The sequence below is a fragment of the Hemitrygon akajei genome, chromosome 25, assembly GCF_048418815.1.
Source record: "Hemitrygon akajei chromosome 25, sHemAka1.3, whole genome shotgun sequence".
NCBI classification, from domain to species: Eukaryota; Metazoa; Chordata; class Chondrichthyes; order Myliobatiformes; family Dasyatidae; genus Hemitrygon; species Hemitrygon akajei.
In genome coordinates this window covers 39,758,196-39,777,013 of record NC_133148.1, presented here as the reverse complement: position 1 = coordinate 39,777,013, position 18,818 = coordinate 39,758,196, and the positions used below count along the sequence as shown (strand labels likewise).

General features: G+C 48.5%; 1 protein-coding gene across 1 annotated transcript in view; it reads right to left on the bottom strand.

Moving 5' to 3' along the window:
• prkd2 (protein kinase D2) overlaps window positions 1–18,818 on the bottom strand; it is a 136,718-nt gene that overhangs the window by 32,551 nt on the left and 85,349 nt on the right. Inside the window, 7 exon segments of the mRNA XM_073029351.1 lie at window positions 373–450; window positions 3,268–3,391; window positions 3,635–3,800; window positions 5,703–5,780; window positions 8,981–9,188; window positions 10,366–10,526; window positions 14,264–14,395. Coding sequence (XP_072885452.1) covers window positions 373–450; window positions 3,268–3,391; window positions 3,635–3,800; window positions 5,703–5,780; window positions 8,981–9,188; window positions 10,366–10,526; window positions 14,264–14,395 — 947 coding nt within the window.

The following is an 18,818-nucleotide window of genomic DNA, read 5'->3' as shown; positions in this document are numbered from 1 at the left end:
AGACAGGAGCAAGCGAGACAGCCAAAGTCTGCAGAAGGACCACTGCAAGTTCTCCAAGATGCCTGGAACAACCTACTAGCTGATCTTCCTTATAAAACTGCACAACAGTGAACTGATGCAGTTTTAAAGGCAAAGGTGGTCACACCAAATATTGATTTGATTTAGCTTCTTACCGTTTGATACTTCGAAACTTTTCATTACTTTGAAAGCACCTTCACTTTACTGAATTTTTATCTTACATGTGCCGAAGACTTTTTTTGCATAGCGCTGCACGTTAACCCTTTCATTCCCGGGATCATTCTCACGAACCTCCTCCAGACCCCCTCACCTTGACAATGACGAACCACTGCAATTCCAGTGAGGATACGGTACCTTATAATACTTGTTGCCCGTGTCATTGTGGAAGAGCGTGATGCATTTCCAGTCCAACCTCCAAAAGTGCCTCTTCCTCTGGAAGGGAAGATTTTGAGGATCAGCGGCAGAACAGATGAGAAAGATTCATTCTGAGATCCAAAGCAAGGTGCGATCAAAGATCAAGCTACCATTCAGATTCAAAGCAAGCCTACGTGGCATTCAGGACACGATGCCCCAAAAAGGCTGCATCCCCCTTCACCTGGGTCACACCCTCTTCTCATTGCTAATGCCAGCCTGTTATAAGCACAGCAACCTTGAGAGAAAACATCATTGATTAACAACATGTTAATCCCTCCAGCTCCCCAAAGGAGAGTTATAGCTCAGAGTGGGTCTTTCGCCCTCCTGCCCGGATTCAGAAATTGTCCCCTCTCTCCCCGATCGCAGCCCCTCCCTCCAAAAGACCTTCTGTTTCACACAGGTAGGTTTCCATCACAGTAAGCTGCAGGAAGTTGTAAACTCAGTCAGCTCCATCATGGGCACTGGTCTTCCCAGCATCTTTCCAGGAGCAATGCCCCAAAAAGGACCCCCACCACCCAGCACATGCCCTCTTCTCATTGCTACCATCAGGAAGGAGGTACAGGAGCCTGAAGACACACACTCAATGATTCAGGAACAGCTTCTTCCCCTCTGCCAACAGATTTCTGAATGGGCATTGAACCCATGAACACCACCTCATTACTTTTTAATTTCTACTTTTGCACTACTTATTTAACTTTTTAATATACACGCTTACTGTAATTCACAGTTTTTCCCTCGATTATTATGTGCTGCTGCCGCAAAGACGACAAGTTTCACTACGTGTGCGTGCGATATTAAACTCGAATCTGATTCACATGCAAACCTATGGAATTCCAACTACCAGGAGGGTAAAGGATGCCAACACTAGAAATTCATTCAATGGGAATAGCTCACAATGGACAGATCCAAGGGAATTGCAACATGGTATGAATGAGAAAGGTGGATCGGTGGAATTCGCCCAATGGGTGAGAGAGCTTTGGAAGCACTGGGGAACTGTCCAACCGGCTAGGGTGAGACAGGTTAGATTCTCTGCAACTCCATTACGCTGGTTTGAATGAAAAGAGAGACTTTTGTAAGAACTGCTTCCAATGTGAAGAAATGGAGGGGAGGCAGATGCACTGAATTCCCTTCAAGGGTCAGCGGCCAGTGTAACCCCGCCTTTGGTAGGAAACCGGAGCTCCCAAAGCAAACGTACGCGGTGACGAGGAGAAGATACAAATTCCTTACAGACAGTGGCAGCGACCTCAGTGGAATTCCCGCAGATTGTAAGTTCTCCCCGTGATCGCAGGGGCTCCGGTTTCCTCCCGCACTCCAAATATGTTCAGGTTAGTAGGCTAATTGGCCACATAGTGTAAACGGGGAGGGGGGGGGGCTCGTTCTGCCAGACGGGCTTGCTAAAGTAACTACAAAATAAATGGGGGACATTTACAAAAACAGGTGCAAGAAAAGGGCCCGAATGATCATTGGGGACCCGAGTCACCCCAACCACAAACTGGTCCAGCTGTTACCATTTGGGAAACGGTACCGCAGCATAAAAGCCAGAACCAACAGGCTCCGGGACAGCTTCTTCCACCAGGCCATCAGGCTGATTATTTCATGCCGACACAACTGTATTTCTGTTATATTGACTGTCCTGTTGTACGTGCTATTTATTACAAATTACTATAAATTGCACATTTAGACGGATACGTAACATAAAGATTTTTACTCCTCATGTATATGAAGGATGTAAGTAATAAAATCAATTCAGTTCAGTGCGTTAAAACTTGACCCAGTTAGCAATACGTTTGATCTGTTAAACGGGACTGAGTTGCAACCTCTGAAATGGACCGAGGAGCGACAGGTGACGCATTGGCGCAGTGGTCAGCCCTGCTGCCCCACAACTCCGAGGTCATGGGTTCGATTCCGACATTGGGTGCTGTCCGCGTGGAATCTGGGTGTCCTGTTCGAGACCGTGTTTCACCCCGGGAACTTGAGTCCTCCCAGGCTAACGGGTTACAGTGAACTGCCTCTCAATATTGGAGAGTGGACGGAGATGTGAGAGAGACGACTTTATGGTGAAAGGAGGCTTTGCTCTATCGGAGATCTGGAATGATCTGAAACAACAGGTTTCAGGTCATCACACACTGACAATCTCACTGACAGTAAAGATGGTCTTATGCAGGGACCAAAGCCCTGGTATCACATTCTCTACAAACAAATGGTCCAAGATTATAAGTTGCAAGAAAGAACATGTTTAAAACATACAAACGTTTGTAAAAGACAAAATCTAGAGGGTTATGGGGGGGGGGGGGGTAGCTGTATAACATACAGTACTGTGCGAAGTCCTGTATTTGTCAACGTGGAGTGGAGAGCGAGTTTGCAAATCTGGCAAGAGCAAAGGATGTTGCTAATGACGAGAGTGGAGTGATGCGGGAGGGGTGTGGGACAGGTGGCAGAGGAGGAGTGTCAGGGAGGGTGCAGACACACCCAGACCTGAGACACCAGGCAAGGTCATTTGATTCCAAACAATTGGTTTATTGATCATTACAGAATGTCTCCTGGTGCTTCTCGCTCCCTCCCCTCTCCCTTCCTCTTTTCCCAACCATGATTCCCCTCTCCCTGCCCCCTTCCCACTCTCAGTCCACAATAGAGACCCAGATCAGAATCAGGTTTATCATCACTCAAGTATGTCATGAAATTCGTGTTTCTTTTTGCGGCAGCAATACAGCACTATCCATAAAATTACTGCAGGTCTGTGCAAAAGTCTTAGGCGTCCTGGCTGTATACGGTACGTGTGCCTAAGACTTTTGCACAGTAATGAAAGATCCAAGAGCTGAGATGAGTCTGCTTTACCAGGACATCCCTGTTACTGTAGTGAACCAGCCAGCCCTCCTTCACCGTCATGCTGGACTTCCGCTTTGTCTGTTTCACCGACTGCACCACTCTCATCAGAGGGATGTTGGAGGCCATGGGGTCACTAACCAGAGACACAGAGAGAGAGAGAGAGGAGTGAGTGATGATGCTATAAGGAAAGATTGCACAGGTTAGGACTTTTCTGTGACTCCAAATAAACCCACAGCCACCACCCTCTGACTGAAGAAGATCCCGCCTCAGGTTCCTCTTAAATATTTCACCTGTCACCCTTAACCCATGACCTCTAGTTCAAACTCAAAGCGAGCGTAACCTCCCCTCGTCCTTCCCACCCCCGCTCACAGCGCACCTCAGCATCCTGCTGGGGCCGTCCTCTCCCTGGAAACCGTTTTCCGTGCTGCCGGAGCTGGTGTTCGCCTCGTCGGAGTCGTCGGCCGTGACGGCCTTGTCTCCGTCTGGGTACTCGCTCACGTCCTCCATGTTGACGTCCATGTCGGCCCCTGGGCTGAGGAGGTCTGCAAGGCAAATGGGATTCGGACATCACACGTCCCCGAAGCAAGACGGAGTCGAAAAGAAACATACGTGGGGACATGAAGGGACAGCCACCACTGTGTGTGCAGTTCTGGTCACCAACGTACCTACAGGACAGACAGAGTGCAGAGAAAAACTACGTGGATGTTGCCTGGGCTTGAGCACTGAGTTGTAAGGAATGGTTGAATAGGTTAAGACTTTATACCCTGAAGTGTAGGAGAATGAGAGGAGATTTGACAGAGGGATACCAATTTATCCCTTAGGGGAGGAAGCATTAAGAAGAGGGACGCCTCACGTCTTAATAAGCTGGTAAGGAAGGCGGGCTCTGTCGTGGGCAAAGTACTGGCGAGTTTAACATCGGTAGCTGAGCGAAGGGCGCTGAGTAGGCTATGGTCAATTATGGATAACTCTGAACATCCTCTACACAGCACCATCCAGAGACAGAGAAGCAGTTTCAGCGACAGGTTACTATCGATGCAATGCTCCTCAGACAGGATGAAGAGGTCAATACTCCCCAATGCCATTAGGCTTTACAATTCTACCGCCAGGACTTAAGAACTTTTTAAAAGCTATTATTAATGCTTTTTGAGATGGTGATTTAGATGCATATCATATTTTTTTTTACTGAGTTAAGTATTGTATGTAATTAGTTTTGCTACAACAAGTGTATGGGACATTGGAAAAAAGTTGAATTTCCCCATGGGGATGAATAAAGTATCTATCTATCTATCTATCTATAAGGGATATAGATAGGGTAAATGTAAGCACATCTCATCCTTCTAAGCTCCAGTCAGTATCGGCCTAGAGACATCATCTACACCCTCATTATGTGCCGCGCTGTACGACGTGGGCATACTTGGTCTTTGCTCTTGGCAAATTTTTCTACAGAAGTGGTTTGCCATTGCCTTCTTCTGGGCAGTGTCTTTACAAGACAGGTGACCCCCAGCCATTATCAATACTCTTCAGAGATTGTCTGCCTGGTGTCAGTGGTCACATAACCAGGACTTGTGATCTGCACCGGCTGCTCGTACAACCATCCACCACCTGCCCCCATGGATTCATGTGACCCTGATCGGGGGCTAAGCAGGTGCTACACCTTGCCCGAGGGTGACCTGCACCTCCTTTCCACTCTGGGTTATAGGTAGGGTAAACACAAATAGGTTTCATCCCTCAACGCCATTGAGTATAGGCCCAGAGACATCATCATTATGTGCTGTGTCGTATGACATCATCATTATGTGCCGTGTTGTATGATGTGGGCGCTCATGGTCTTTCTATGACCGTGGTTGTTCTTGGCAAATTTTTCTACACAAGTGGTTTGCCATTGCCTTCTTCTGGGCAGTGTCTTTACAAGACGGGTGACCCCCAGCCATTATCAATACTCTTCAGAGATTGTCTGCCTGGTGTCAGTGGTCGCAGAACCAGGACTTGCGATCTGCACCGGCTGCTCATACGACCATCTCCTTTGGTGTAGACATATCTCCAGAGCCATCAAATGCTCCTGAGAAAATCATTTGCCCCAATACCAGTTCAGATAGCCAATATGTACGTCAGGAGCACCGCGGGTCCCCAGGGTTTCTTGTGGTGTCAGCCTCACTGGGTATATTCATCATCTTCAGTGGTTCAAGAAGGAAGTTCACCACCCACCACCACTTCCGAGGGCAACTAAGTGTCGGGTCAGCCTGCTGGACCCACCACTACAGCCCCGCGTTGGAAAATGTATCACCAGTCCTTCGTTATTACTGTGTCTGAACCCTCTGTGGGAGCACCTTCACCACGTGGAATGCAGTGGGTCGAGGGGGAGGCTCAGTCCCACCTTCAAAGGATGGACAACAAATGCGGATGCCCCAGGAATAAAAAGAAACGAGTGCTTAGTCATGTCTCACCTCCATTAATGCTGGATTCTCCCAGGCAATCATTGGGCACTCTCTCCACACATCTCCTGTGGCAGTTGAACTTGCAGTCTGGCAAAACCAAAAGACCATGAGATGTAGAAACAGAATTAGGCCATTCGTCCCATCAAGTCTGCTCCACCATGTCACCAGCCCTCTCAGACCCGATCTCCTACCTCCACCCCACATCCCTTCGTGGCCTGATTAATCAAGAATCTATCAAGCTCTGCCTTAAATACACCCAATGACAACCTCCACAGCAGCTTGTGGCAACGAATTCCACACTCTGGCTAAAGAAATTCCTCTTTATCTCTGTTCTAACAGAAAACTTCTCTATCCCGAGGCTATATTCTCTGGTATTAGACTCTCCCACCATAGGAAACATCCTCTCCACATCCACTCTATCTGTGTCCTCTGGTCCTAGACTCCCCCACTATAGGAAACATCCTCTCCACATGCACTCTATCTGTGCCCTCTGGTCCTAGACTCTCCCACTATAGGAAACATCCTCTCCACATCCACTCTATCTGTGTCCTCTGGTCCTAGACTCCCCCACTATAGGGAACATCCTCTCCACATCCACTCTATCTGTGTCCTCTGGTCCTAGACTCCCCCACTATAGGAAACATCCTCTCCACATCCACTCTATCAAGGCCTTTCAACATTTGATAGGTTTCAATGAGGTCACCCCTCATTCTTTTGAATTCCAGTTGAGCACAGGACCAAAGTCATCAAACGCTCCTCATATGATAAGCTTTTCAATGTCTGAAACATTTTCGTAAACCTCCTTTCTAAGATAAGGGGCCCAAAACTGCTCACAACACTCCAAGTGAGGCCTCACCAGTGCTTTATAAAGCCGGAACATCACATCCTTCTTTTCTGGTCATCTCGAAATGAATGGCAACATCATTTGTCTCCTTCACCACCGACTCAAACTGCAGATGAACCTTTAGGGAATCCTGCACTAGGACTCCCAAGTCCCGTTTCAACTCACATTTTTGAATATTTTCTCCATTTAGAAATAGTCAACCCTTTCATTTCTTCTACCAATGTGCATGACACTGTATTCCATCCGCCATTTCTTTGCCCATCCTCCAAATCTGTCTCAGTCCTTCTGCAGCCTCTCCACTTCCTCAAAACTACCTGCCCCTCCACCTACCTTCATATGGCCATTTTATGAGTGAGGTGGCGTTCTTGGGTTTAATGTCCAATTAGGAATCGGATTGCAGAGGGGAAGAAGTGGTTTCTGAACCACTGAGTGTGTGCCTTCGGGCTTCTGCACCTCCTTCCTGATGGTAGCAATGAGAAGAGGGCATGTCCTAGCTGATGGGGATCTTTAATTATGGGCATCACTCCTTGAAGATGTCCAGGATACTATGGAGTGGACCCTACAAGTGTTGAATGGCCAATGTATCACCTACCTCCACCTTCACCCTACTCTCTTCTTGGCTCCATCAGCCCTGTTTGTGACTACAAGCACCTATCACCCGCAGATTCCAACCCCTCTGTGGTATTAATGGAGTCTTTTCCATCAGAGGAGGTAATGGCGATCTGCGATAGAGATGAACTCAGGATCTCTCAATCTACCCAGTCGTGGCCCCTGTGCTTTATCGTTCTACCTGGAAAGCACTTCTCTGTAAAAAGTTACTGCAATGAACACCAGCTCACTATCTTTGCTCTCTTTTAGCCCTGTTTATTTATTTATATTTCCTATGTAACTCATGGTCCTTTTTGTTTACGTTTTGCACCAACGTTGCCGTGAAACAACAGGTTTTATGGCTCACGATAAACCTGATTCTGACTCCCGCTAACAACTCGGTTTTCGGACCGACCAGCATAACCCTAATCAGCACCCCAGTTTATCAACACCGTCACCACATTGATCACCTTGAGTTAAAATTATATTTTTCTCCTAATTGCGCTTTGTTAAAATTTTGTATAATTTGCATTTAAGTCTTGTGAACAGTAAGGTAGCGTAGTGGTTAGCACAACGCTTCGCAGTACCAGCGACCCGGGTTCAATTCCCGCCTCTGCCTGCGAGGAGTTTGTACGTTCTCCCCGTGACCGCGTAGGTTTCCTCCGGGTGCTCTGGTTTCCTCCCACATGTTCCGGTTGGTAGGTTAATTGGTCATTGTAAATTGTCCCATGATTCGGCTGGGGTTAAAACAGGGGATTTCTGGGCTCATCTCGAAGAGCTGGAAAGACCTGCTCCACGTTACATCTCAGTAAGGAAGTAAGTAAATTAATAACTAATCGGATTCTATGTGCCTGTGACGTTCCTACAAGCTGTGTACAGAACAGTGCAAAAGTCTTGGGCGCACATATATATCGCCAGGGTGCCTGAGACTTTTGCACAGTCCTGTAGTAATTTTATGTATTGCACTGTACTGCTGCCACAAAAATAAACTAAATTCATGACATATTTGAGTGATGATAAATCTGATTCTGATCTGGGTCTCCATTGTGGACTGAGAGTGGGAAGGGGGCAGGGAGAGGGGAATCATGGTTGGGAAAAGGGGAAGGTAGAGGGGAGGGAGCGGGAAGCACCAGAGAGACATTCTGTGATGATCAATAAACCGTTTGTTTGGAATCAAATGACCTTGCCTGGTGTCACAGGGCTGGTTGTATCTGCACCTGTGCCCCCCACCCCTGGCACTCCTTCTCTGCCACCTGTCCCACACCCCTCCCTCGGTGCTCCGCTCTCGCCATTCCCAACATCCTTTGCTCCCACCAGCTTTACAAACTCGCTCTGCGCTCCACGTTGACAGATACGGTCCTGTGCAAAAGTCTCAGGCGCCCGAGCTACATATTTGTGTCAAGCTCCTCCACCTCGTGCCTCACACCCACCTTGTGTCTCACGCCCACCTCGTGCCTTACGCCACACTCCCCCACCTCAATCTTCCTCCCTCTTCATCACATGCTCATGGAATATAGAATACAGAACATTATGGTGCAGTACAGGCCCTTCGGCCCACAATACCGTGCTGACCTTTTGACCTTCACTCCTACGTAATCCTCCATTTGTCCATCATCCATGTACCTTTCTAGGAGTCTCTTAGGTCCCCCCAGTGTATCTGCCTCACCACCACTAGTGGCAGGGTGTTCCACGCACCCACCACTCTGTAAATAACCTGCCTCTGACATCCCCCCCAGATGTTCCTCCAGTCACTTTAAAATTAGGCCCCCTCGTATTAGCTGCTTGCATAGAAGGTCAAACCCTCGTGTAACTAGCTCAAGGCCAAAGTTCAAAGTTGCACGGGTCTCACACTGACCTTTACACTGAAGCCCCTGCCGGAAGAGGCCTTTCAGTAGCTTCTTGCAGAACTGGCAGACCGTGGGCCTGGTGTAGGAGTGCACAGCAAACGTGTGAGGCACCTTGACCTTGGTCAGGAAGATCTTGTCCAGCTCGATCGGTCGCCCCACGTGGGTGCACAGATTCTGACGTTTCTCCTTCAGCGACAGCATTTCCGCCAGGTTCCTCTACATTTGTAACAGCCGGGGGTGGGGGGGGGGGGGACAGAGAGGGGGGAGAGGTGGTCAGAGACAAAAGGCAAAAGCTTTATTACATAGGATGTAAACTCAGTGGCCACTTTATTAGGTACACCTGCTTGTTAATGCAAATATCTAATCAGCCGATTATGTGGCAGCAACTCAATGCATAAAAGCACGCAGATGTGGTCAAGAGGTTCAGTTGTTGTTCAGACCAAATGTCAGAATGGGGAAGAAATGTGATCTCAGTGACTTTGACCGTGGAATGATTGTCGGTGCCAGATGGGGTGGCTTGAGTATCTCAGAAACTGCTGATTTCCCGGGATTTTCACGCACAACAGTCTACCAAGTTTATGGAGAATGACAAAAAAATAACAAAAAACATCCAGTGACTGATGTACTTATTACCAAAAATGTAAAAGTTTTTCATTATTATGTACTGTTTGTGCAAAACGACAGATTTCACCGCAATGCCGGTGATATTTGACCAGATTCTAATTCTATCTCTCATCTTCACACTGTCCGACCCAACACCCACACTCCACATGAAGCAAACACTTTCCTCTTCCCGACCTGCAAGAAGATTCAACACAAAAAGATTCTTTTAAGATCATAAGAGCACAAGACATAGGATCAGGCCATTCAGCCCATCGAGTCTGCTCCACCATTTCATCATCGCTGATCCCAAATCCCATTCAACCCCGTACACCTGCCCTCTCACCATATATAAGACCACGAGACATAGGAGCAGAACTAGGCTATTCAGCCCATCGAGTCTGCTCTGCCATTTTCATTAATAGCGTAGATAAAAGAATTCCAGGGATACTGGAACTCTGAAAACAGTAGCGTAGCGGTTAGCGTGTCGCTACGGCAGCTCGGGGAATTGGAGTTCAATTCCAGTGCCCGCTGGAAGGAGTTTGTACGTTCTCCCCGTGTCCGTGTGGGATTTCCTCCGGGTGCTCTGGTTTCCTCCCACAGTCCAAAGACGTACCGGTTAGTAGCCAAGCTGGTCACTGTAAGTTGCCCCGTGATGAGGCAACGGGTGGGGTGCTGAGTGGCCAGATGGGTTCACCCACGCTGTATCCCTAAATCAATATTACATCCTCCATCTGCTGGGCATTGCCAGAGAGTAGGAAACAGAACAGAATCAATACAGTGGGTCCTTTACCGACTGTCCATCGATGGGGGATGCGAGCAAGGTCTCTGTAGTGGACAACCGCGATGCTATGGACCCGGACAGGGAGGTGTTGGACAGTCTCCTCTTCCTGGCTCCGCTGCAGTTGTTTGGAATACTGAAGGCACACCTCTTGTGATAGTTCAATCCACATCCTGTTTTAAAGATTGGTGAAAAGAAAAATGTATTAATAATGGGTTCAAGATGAACATGCGCACACACGCGCAAAATGCTGGAGGAACTCAGCAGGTCAGGCAGCATCTATGGAGTAGATGAAATATTGTGGGCTGAAGAGCCTGTACCGTACTGTATTATGTTCTAGTCAACGTTTAGGTGCGAGACCCTTCATCAGTACTCTTGAGATCAGTCCCGATGAAGGGTCTTGGCCCAAAACGTCAACAGTTTATTCCTCTCCCTGGATGCTGCCCGACCTGGGGGGGGGGGGGGGAAGAGGGAGAGAGGGAGGGAGGGAGGGAGGGAGAGAGGGAGAGGAGAGAGAGAGGAGAGAGAGGAGAGAGAGAGGAGAGAGAGGAGAGAGAGAGGAGAGAGAGAGAGAGAGGAGAGAGAGAGAGAGAGAGAGAGAGTGTGTGTGTGTGTGTGTGCGTGCGCATGTGTGTGTGTGCGTGTGTGTGTGTGTGTTGCGTGTTACGTGTTGCTCAGGGTTTCCAGAATCTGCAGAATGTCTCGCGTCTATGTTATTCGCGTCGCGGATATTGCCACGCAGCTCCGTAGCAATATCCACGCTGTCCAAGACTGCACAGAGGACGGGGCAGGGAGCTCGTGATGGAAAGTAATCATAGAGTTTATTTCAAACACGAGAAAATCTGCAGAAGGTGGAAATCCACAAAATGCTGGAGGAACTCGGCAGGCCAGGCAGCCTCCAGGGAAATGGATAAACAGTCGACGTTTCTTCAGGACTGGGAGGGAGAAAGGAGGGAGATGCCTGAATATAAAGATGGGGAGGAGGGGAAGGGGGCTAGCTGGAATGCGATAGGTGAAGCCAGGTGGGCGGGAGAAGAAGGAATCTGATAGGACAGTCAGAGAAAGGGAAGGAGGAGGGGACCCGGGGGGAAGTGATAGGCAGGTGAGAAGAAGTGAAAGGTCAGAGTGGGAAATCGAGGAGGGAGGGGGCAGTTTTTGTTCACCGGGAGCAGAAATCAATATCCATGCCTTCATGCTGGACGGAATATAATCCTCCAGCCTGAGGGTGGCCTCATCGTGGCACAAGTGGAGGCCGTGGACTGGCGTGTGGGAATGGGAATTTAAATGTTTGGCCTCTGAGAAGCTCCGGTTTTGGTAGTAGTGCAAAAGTACTCGATGAAGCAGCCCCACCAATTTCTGACAGGTCAAGTTTATTTACTAGTTCTAATATTGTTCAGGCACAGTGACCTCACTATTTTACTCTCTTTTTGCACTATTGTTTAAAATATTTCTTATCGGAGCTTATAACTTTTTTGATGTATTACACTGCACTGGCCTCACAAAACAGCAGATACCATGACGTACAGTGGCTTGGGAAAGTATTCAGCCCCGACCCTTTGTTCACATAAATATTACAACCAGGGATTTTCATCAAGTTAACTGAGAATTTTTATTTGTGCTCCTTTTTCCCCACAGTACAACCCCCTCCAAAAACACAGGGAAAATTGTGAAAAACTAAAACCGAGATGTTAGTATCCTCTTCGATATTATTCGCTAGCTTACTTTCACATTTCATCCTATTTTCTGCTTATGGCTATTTGGTTGTCTTCTGCTGGTTTTGAAAAGCTTCCCAATCCTCTGATTTTTGCCATATTATATGCCCTTTCTTTTGCTTTTTATGCTGTCTTTGACTTCCCTTGTCAGCCACGGACGTCTCATCCTCCCTTTAGAAAACTCCTTCATCCCGAACCGCACCCAGGAACTCCAGCCACTGTAGTTCTGGCATCATTCATGCCAATGTCCCCTTCCAATCATCTTTGGCCAGATCCTCTCTCATGCCTCTGTAAATCCCTTTATCCCTCTGTAATACTGATACATCTGACTTCATCTGCTCCCTTTCAAACTACAGGGTGACCTCTGTCAGACTATGATCTCTGCCTCCTAAGAGTTCCTTCACCCTAAGCTCCCTAAAGAAATCTGGTTCATTACACCACACACAATCTCGAATTGCCTTTTCCCTAGTGGGATTCAGAAAGCTCTCTTGTAGGCCTTCCACAAATCCTCTTTCTTGGGGTCCAGCACCAACCTGATTTTCCCAATCTACCTGCATATTGAAATTCCCCGTGATTACAACCACATTGCCTTTGTTACATCCCGCTTCTATCTCCTGTGGTAGTTTATATTCCACATTCTATCCACTGTTCAGAGCTCCCATCAGGGTCTTTTCACACTTGTAGTTTCTAAATTCTACATATTCTGATCCTATGACACCTCTTTCTAAGGAGTTGATTTAATTTTTATCTGATACTATCTTCCTGTGATTCTGCTGCAAGTAAATTTTTCATTCCACCTGTGCACACAAGTCCTTTTGCATATGACAATAAACTTGGCTTGGATTTTGGAAAAGATGGTTCTGTTCTGCAGTATCGCAGCTGGCCAGCAGATGGAGCCAGTGACCACACCGACCCACACTGTATTCAGTGACTTTCTGCCGTCACAGTGGCTGGGAGACAGGAAGGTGAGGGAAAGGGGCGCAGGTGGATCAGAAAGTGGACAAGGTGTTTTCTTGCATAAGAAAAGGACAGCACAGCTAACCTACAGAGTGAAGCTCCCTCTACACTGTCCCATCACACACTCCCAGGACAGGGACAGCACGGGTTAGATACAGAGTGAAGCTCCCTCTACACTGTCCCATCACACACTCCCAGGACAGGGACAGCACGGGTTAGATACAGAGTGAAGCTCCCTTCATATCGTCCCATCACACACTCCCAGGACAGGGACACCACAGGTTAGATACAGAGTGAATCTCCCTCTACACTGTCCCATCACACACTCCCAGGACAGGGACAGCACCGGTTAGATACAGAGTGAAGCTCCCTCTACACTGTCCCATCACACACTCCCAGGACAGGGACAGCACGGGTTAGATACAGAGTGAAGCTCCCTCTACACTGTCCCATCACACACTCCCAGGACAGGGACAGCACGGGTTAGATACAGAGTGAAGCTCCCTCTACACTGTCCCATCACACAATCCCAGGACAGGGACAGCACGGGTTAGATACAGAGTGAAGCTCCCTCTACACTGTCCCATCACACACTCCCAGGACAGGGACAGCACGGGTTAGATACAGAGTGAAGCTCCCTCTACACTGTCCCATCACACACTCCCAGGACAGGGACAGCACGGGTTAGATACAGAGTGAATCTCCCTCTACACTGTCCCATCACACACTCCCAGGGTATTGTAGAGGGAGATTTCCCCTTTGCCCAACCCATGCTATTTCTCACTCTGGGGAAGGGAACAAGTTTAAGGGAAACACGAGGGGGTATTTCTTTACTCAGAGAGTGATAGCTGTGTGGAATGAGCTTCCTGTAGAAGTAGTAGAGGCCAGTTCAGTTGTGTCATTTAAGGTAAAATTGGATAGGTATATGGACAGGAAAGGAGTGGAGGGTTATGGGCTGAGTGCGGGCCGGTGGGACTAGGTGAGAGTAAGAGTTCGGCACGGACTAGGAGGGCCGAGATGGCCTGTTTCCGTGCTGTGATTGTTATATGGTTATTTCTCGCTCTGGGGAAGGGAACAATCTTGCAGGGCCCCCGATCACTGAGAACTGAATTCTTCAGTCTTTGCCGGGGTTGGAACCCCGCGTTCTGCAAAGCCGTGACCTCCTCATTGACTGAAGTGCAGCCAGGAAGCAAACCGTTTCCGGGGACCCAGAGGAGACGGCAGCCCGGAGAAAATCTTACCATCGCATTTCAGCCCCTGTCTCACCAGGCCGAAGAGCATCTCGCCGCAGTGGTCGCAGAACGCCGGGGCACGGTACGAGTGTACGTTCAAGGCGTGCGGCCGGATCTGAAAGTCCTCAAAGGTGGCGGCGCCTACGGGTAAAGAGATGAAGACGGTTAACGTGGTTACGCACTGAGAGCATGTTGGCGTATAGGGTCAGAGGGAGAGCAGATACAACTGTGTGGGGTTTATAGAGTCACTGAGGTCACCTAAGGGCGACCTGCAGGCTAGCAGAGGGAAGGAACACCTTATACGTATACGCTCCTTCAAGGAGTGGTGTCTCAGAAAGGCAGCGTCCATCATTAAGGACCTCCATCACCCAGGGCATGCCCTCTTCTCACTGTTACCATCAGGAAGGAGGTACAGAAGCCTGAAGGCACACACTCAGCGATTCAGGAACAGCTTCTTCCCCTTTGTCATCTGATTTCTATATGGACAGTGAACTACCTCACTGTTACTATTTCTGTTTTTGCAATATTTTCAATTTTACTTATTTACTGTATTTGATTTACTTATTTTTTTCTATATTTATAATCTATTGCATTGTGCCGCTGACGCAAAGTGAACAAATTTCACAACCTATCAGGATATTAAACCTGATCCTGACAACAGAAATAATAAACGGAGGTGTGGCAGAGTCCATGGGTTAGACGTCCATTTAGAAATCGGATGGCAGATGGCAATGATCCCTCTAAAGCATGCACACATCTTCTGCTACTAGTGCACAAGGTATTTGTGTACGGTACAGAAACTGGTGTCACCTGCGTGTATTGTCTCCATGCAAAAGTTGCTGGAGAGTTTGCAAGTGGGAGGAAGTTGAGTGATATTTGGAAACTTGACTTCTTCCAGCTTCATTTAGGAAGTGAATCAGCTGCGGATGGTGTGCGCGAAACTCTGGCGAGAAAACCCTTCATCGCCCGCTACAGGCCAGCTGCATGTGTTTTGTGAGGGTGCAGATGGAGAGAGGGAGGAGAGGAGGAAGAGGGAGAGAGGGAGACAGAGAGAGGGTGAGAGAGAGGGGATGGGGAGGGAAAGAGGAAGGAGAGAAGGAGGGGGAGTGAGAGAGGAAGAGAGGAAGGAGGAGAGGGGAAGAGGGAGAGGAGAGGAGGGAGAGAAGTGAGGGGGAGGGAGAGAGAGGAAGGAGGGGGAGAGAGAGGGACGGGGAAGGGGAGAGAGGGAGGAAAAGAGAGAGAGGGAAGGGAGAGAGAGAGGGAGGAGAAGGAGAGAGGGGGAGGGAGAGAAGGAGAGGAAGAGAGACAGAGGAGGAGGGAGAGAGAGAGAGAAAAAGTAAGGGTTGGGGGAGGGGAGGGGTAGGGAGAGGGGGAGGGAAGGGGAGGGAGAGAAGGAGGGGGAGTGAGAGGGGAAGAGGGAGAGGGGAGGAGGGAGAGAAGTGAGGGGAGGGAGTGAGAGGAAGGAGGGGGAGAGAGAGTGACGGGGAAGGGGGAGAGAGGGAGGAGGAGAGGGAGGAGGGAGAGAGGGAGAGAGAGAGAGGGAAGGGTTGGGGGAGGGGAGGGGCAGGGAGAGAGAGAGGAAAAAATATATCCTGTACCTTCTCTCCAATGGTAACAGTGACCTGGGTGATGGGGCCCTTAATAACGGACACTGCCTTTTTGAGGCATCATTTAATAAACACACGAAAACTATGAGTGACAAAGATAAGGTGGACGGCAAGAGACTTTTCCCTAGAGTAAGGAAGTACAAATCTAGGTGGTCAGTGGGGAAGGATGTGAAAGACTTTCACACAGAGGCTGGTGGAACGAGCTGCCAGAGGAAGTGGTTCCGGTAGATACATATCAGAAGCAATTGACGAGAGGTACATGGATGGGCGGGGCTTGGAGGCATTTGGGCCAAACACCGGAAATTGGGACTAGCTGGGTGGTCAGAATGGACTGGTTGGTCAACTGGCCTGCATTGCTCTATGACTCTGTATGCCCGTGATAAAAACTGGATTCTGACTCCACTGTGTATAAAAGGAAACAGAAAAATTCTTATGGATCGACTTGCAGCCCAGGTACACTGATATAATTTCTCCAAGACTATTAACATTAAAGTTCAAAGGTCAAAGTAAATTTTATTATCAGAGTACATACATGTCAGCATATACAACCCTGAGATTCATTTTCCTGTGGGCATACTCTGCAAATCTATAGAATAGTAACTATAACAGAATAAAATAACCTGATCAGTAAGTTGCAGAACCTGGGCCTCTGTACCTCCCTCTGCAATTGGATCCTCGGCATCCTAATCAGAAGACCACAATCTGTGCGGATTGGTGATAACATATCCTCCTCGCTGACGATCAACACTGGCGCACCTCAGGGGTATGTGCTTAGCCCACTGCTCTACTCTCTATACACATGACTGTGTGGCTAGGCACAGCTCAAATACCATCTATAAATCTTGTGACAATACAACCATTGTTGGTAGTATCTCAGGTGAAGTTGAGAGGGTGTACAGGAGTGAGATATGCCAACTAGTGGAGTGGTGTCACAGCAACAACCTGGCACTCAATGCCAGTAAGACGAAAGAACTGATTGTGGACTTCAGGAAGGGTAAGATGAAGGAACACATACCAATCCTCATAGAGGGATCAGAAGTGGAGAGAGTGAGCAGTTTCAAGTTCCTGGGTGTCAATATCTCTGAGGATCTAACCTGGTCCCAACATATCGATGCAGTTATAAAGAAGGCAAGACAGCGGCTAGATTTCATTAGGAGTTTGAGAAGAATTGGTCTGTCAACTAAAATACACCCATAGATGTACTGTGGAGAGCATTCTGACAGGCTGCATCACTGTCTGGTATGGGGCGGAAGTGGGGGCGGGGGAGGGGGTACATCCCAGTACCGAAAGAAGCTACAGAAAGTTGTGAAATTAGTCAGCTCCATCTTGGGTACTCCAAGACATCTTCAGTGAGCAGGGCCTCAGAAAGGCAGCGTCCATCATTAAGGGACCCCCACCACCCAGGATGTCTCCTCTCATTGCTACCATCAGGGAGGAGGTACAGGAGCCTGAAGACACACACTCAGCGATTCAGGAACAGCTTCTTCCCCTCTGCCATCTGATTTCTGAACGGGCATTGAACCCACTACCTCACTTTTTCTATATTATTCCTGCTTTTGCACCATTTATAATTTAACTATTTAACTTAACTGACTGTAATTGATTGATTGATCAACTTATTTATTTAGTTGCTTATTTATTCTTTTTCTAGATTATATATTGCATTGAACTGCTGCTGCTAAGTTAACAAATTTCACGACACGTGCCAGTGATAATAAACCTGATTCTGATCATGATCAATGAAAGATTGCAGAAGACAACAAACTGTGCAAATGCAAATATAAATAAATAGTAGTAAATAACGAGAAAGTGAGATAAAGAGTCCTTCCCAATTACACTTGCTTGCTGGGCCTAGGACAGGCCTTGAAATAGTCACACTAGGAACTTACAGTTGCTGACCCTCTCCACCTCTGATCCACTGATGAGGACTGGCTCACAGACCTCTGGTTTTCCTCTCCCAAATTCTATCATCAGCTTTAGCCTTACTTGTCACATGTATGGTACACGTAAGGTGCTCCTTCCCTCCGCTGGCCTGCAGGTCACCCTTGGGCAAGGTGTAGCACCTGCTTAGCCCCCGTTCAGGGTCACATGACCTCATGGGAGCAGGTGGTGGATGGTCGTACGAGCAGCCGGTGCAGATCACAAGTCCTGGTGATGCGACCACTGACACCAGGCAGACAATCTCTGAAGAGTATTGATAATGGCTGGGGTCACCCGTCTTGTAAAGACACTGCCCAGAAGAAGGCAATGGCAAAATACTAGTGTAGAAAAATTTGCCAAGAACAATCATGGCCATGTCATACAACGTGGCACATAATGATGATGTCATACGACGCGGCACATTATGATGATGTCACACAACATGACTCATAATGCAGATGATGGCTGTACAGCAACATGAGTCGTTGGCGCCCGAGGACGCGCTGGGGGCAGCCTGCAAGAATCACCACGCCTCCGCCAACATAACGTGCTCATGACTCGCCCGCAGATCCTTGGAAACCGGAGCATCCAGAGGAAGCCAGCGCGGTCCCGTGGAGAAAAGTAGAAACTCCTTACAGCAATGGCGGGAATTGAACCCAGGACGCTGGTGCTGTAATAGTGTTACCCTAACCACTACGTCACCGTGAGATTCACCCATCGCATGTACGCGGCCACATGCAGTAAAATGCGTCGTTGGCGTTAACAACAGCTGAGGGTGCGCTGGGGGCGGCAGCCCGCAAGTGTCAGCACACAACCCAACAAGGCGCGTCCCTGGCACCCGCGACCCAAAACGCAGGCGCCATTACGGTCACCCACAGCACCGAGCGGGAGGAACTGCGACACTTCAGGCGCTCAAACCCGCGCGTAAAGAGGCCCCCAGTCGATGCAACCACACTGAATACGGGAGACCGACGAAAGGAAAGAAAGAGGTTTCCAAACCGCTTGGCGTTAGTCCGAGTCAGAACCCTTCTCAGACG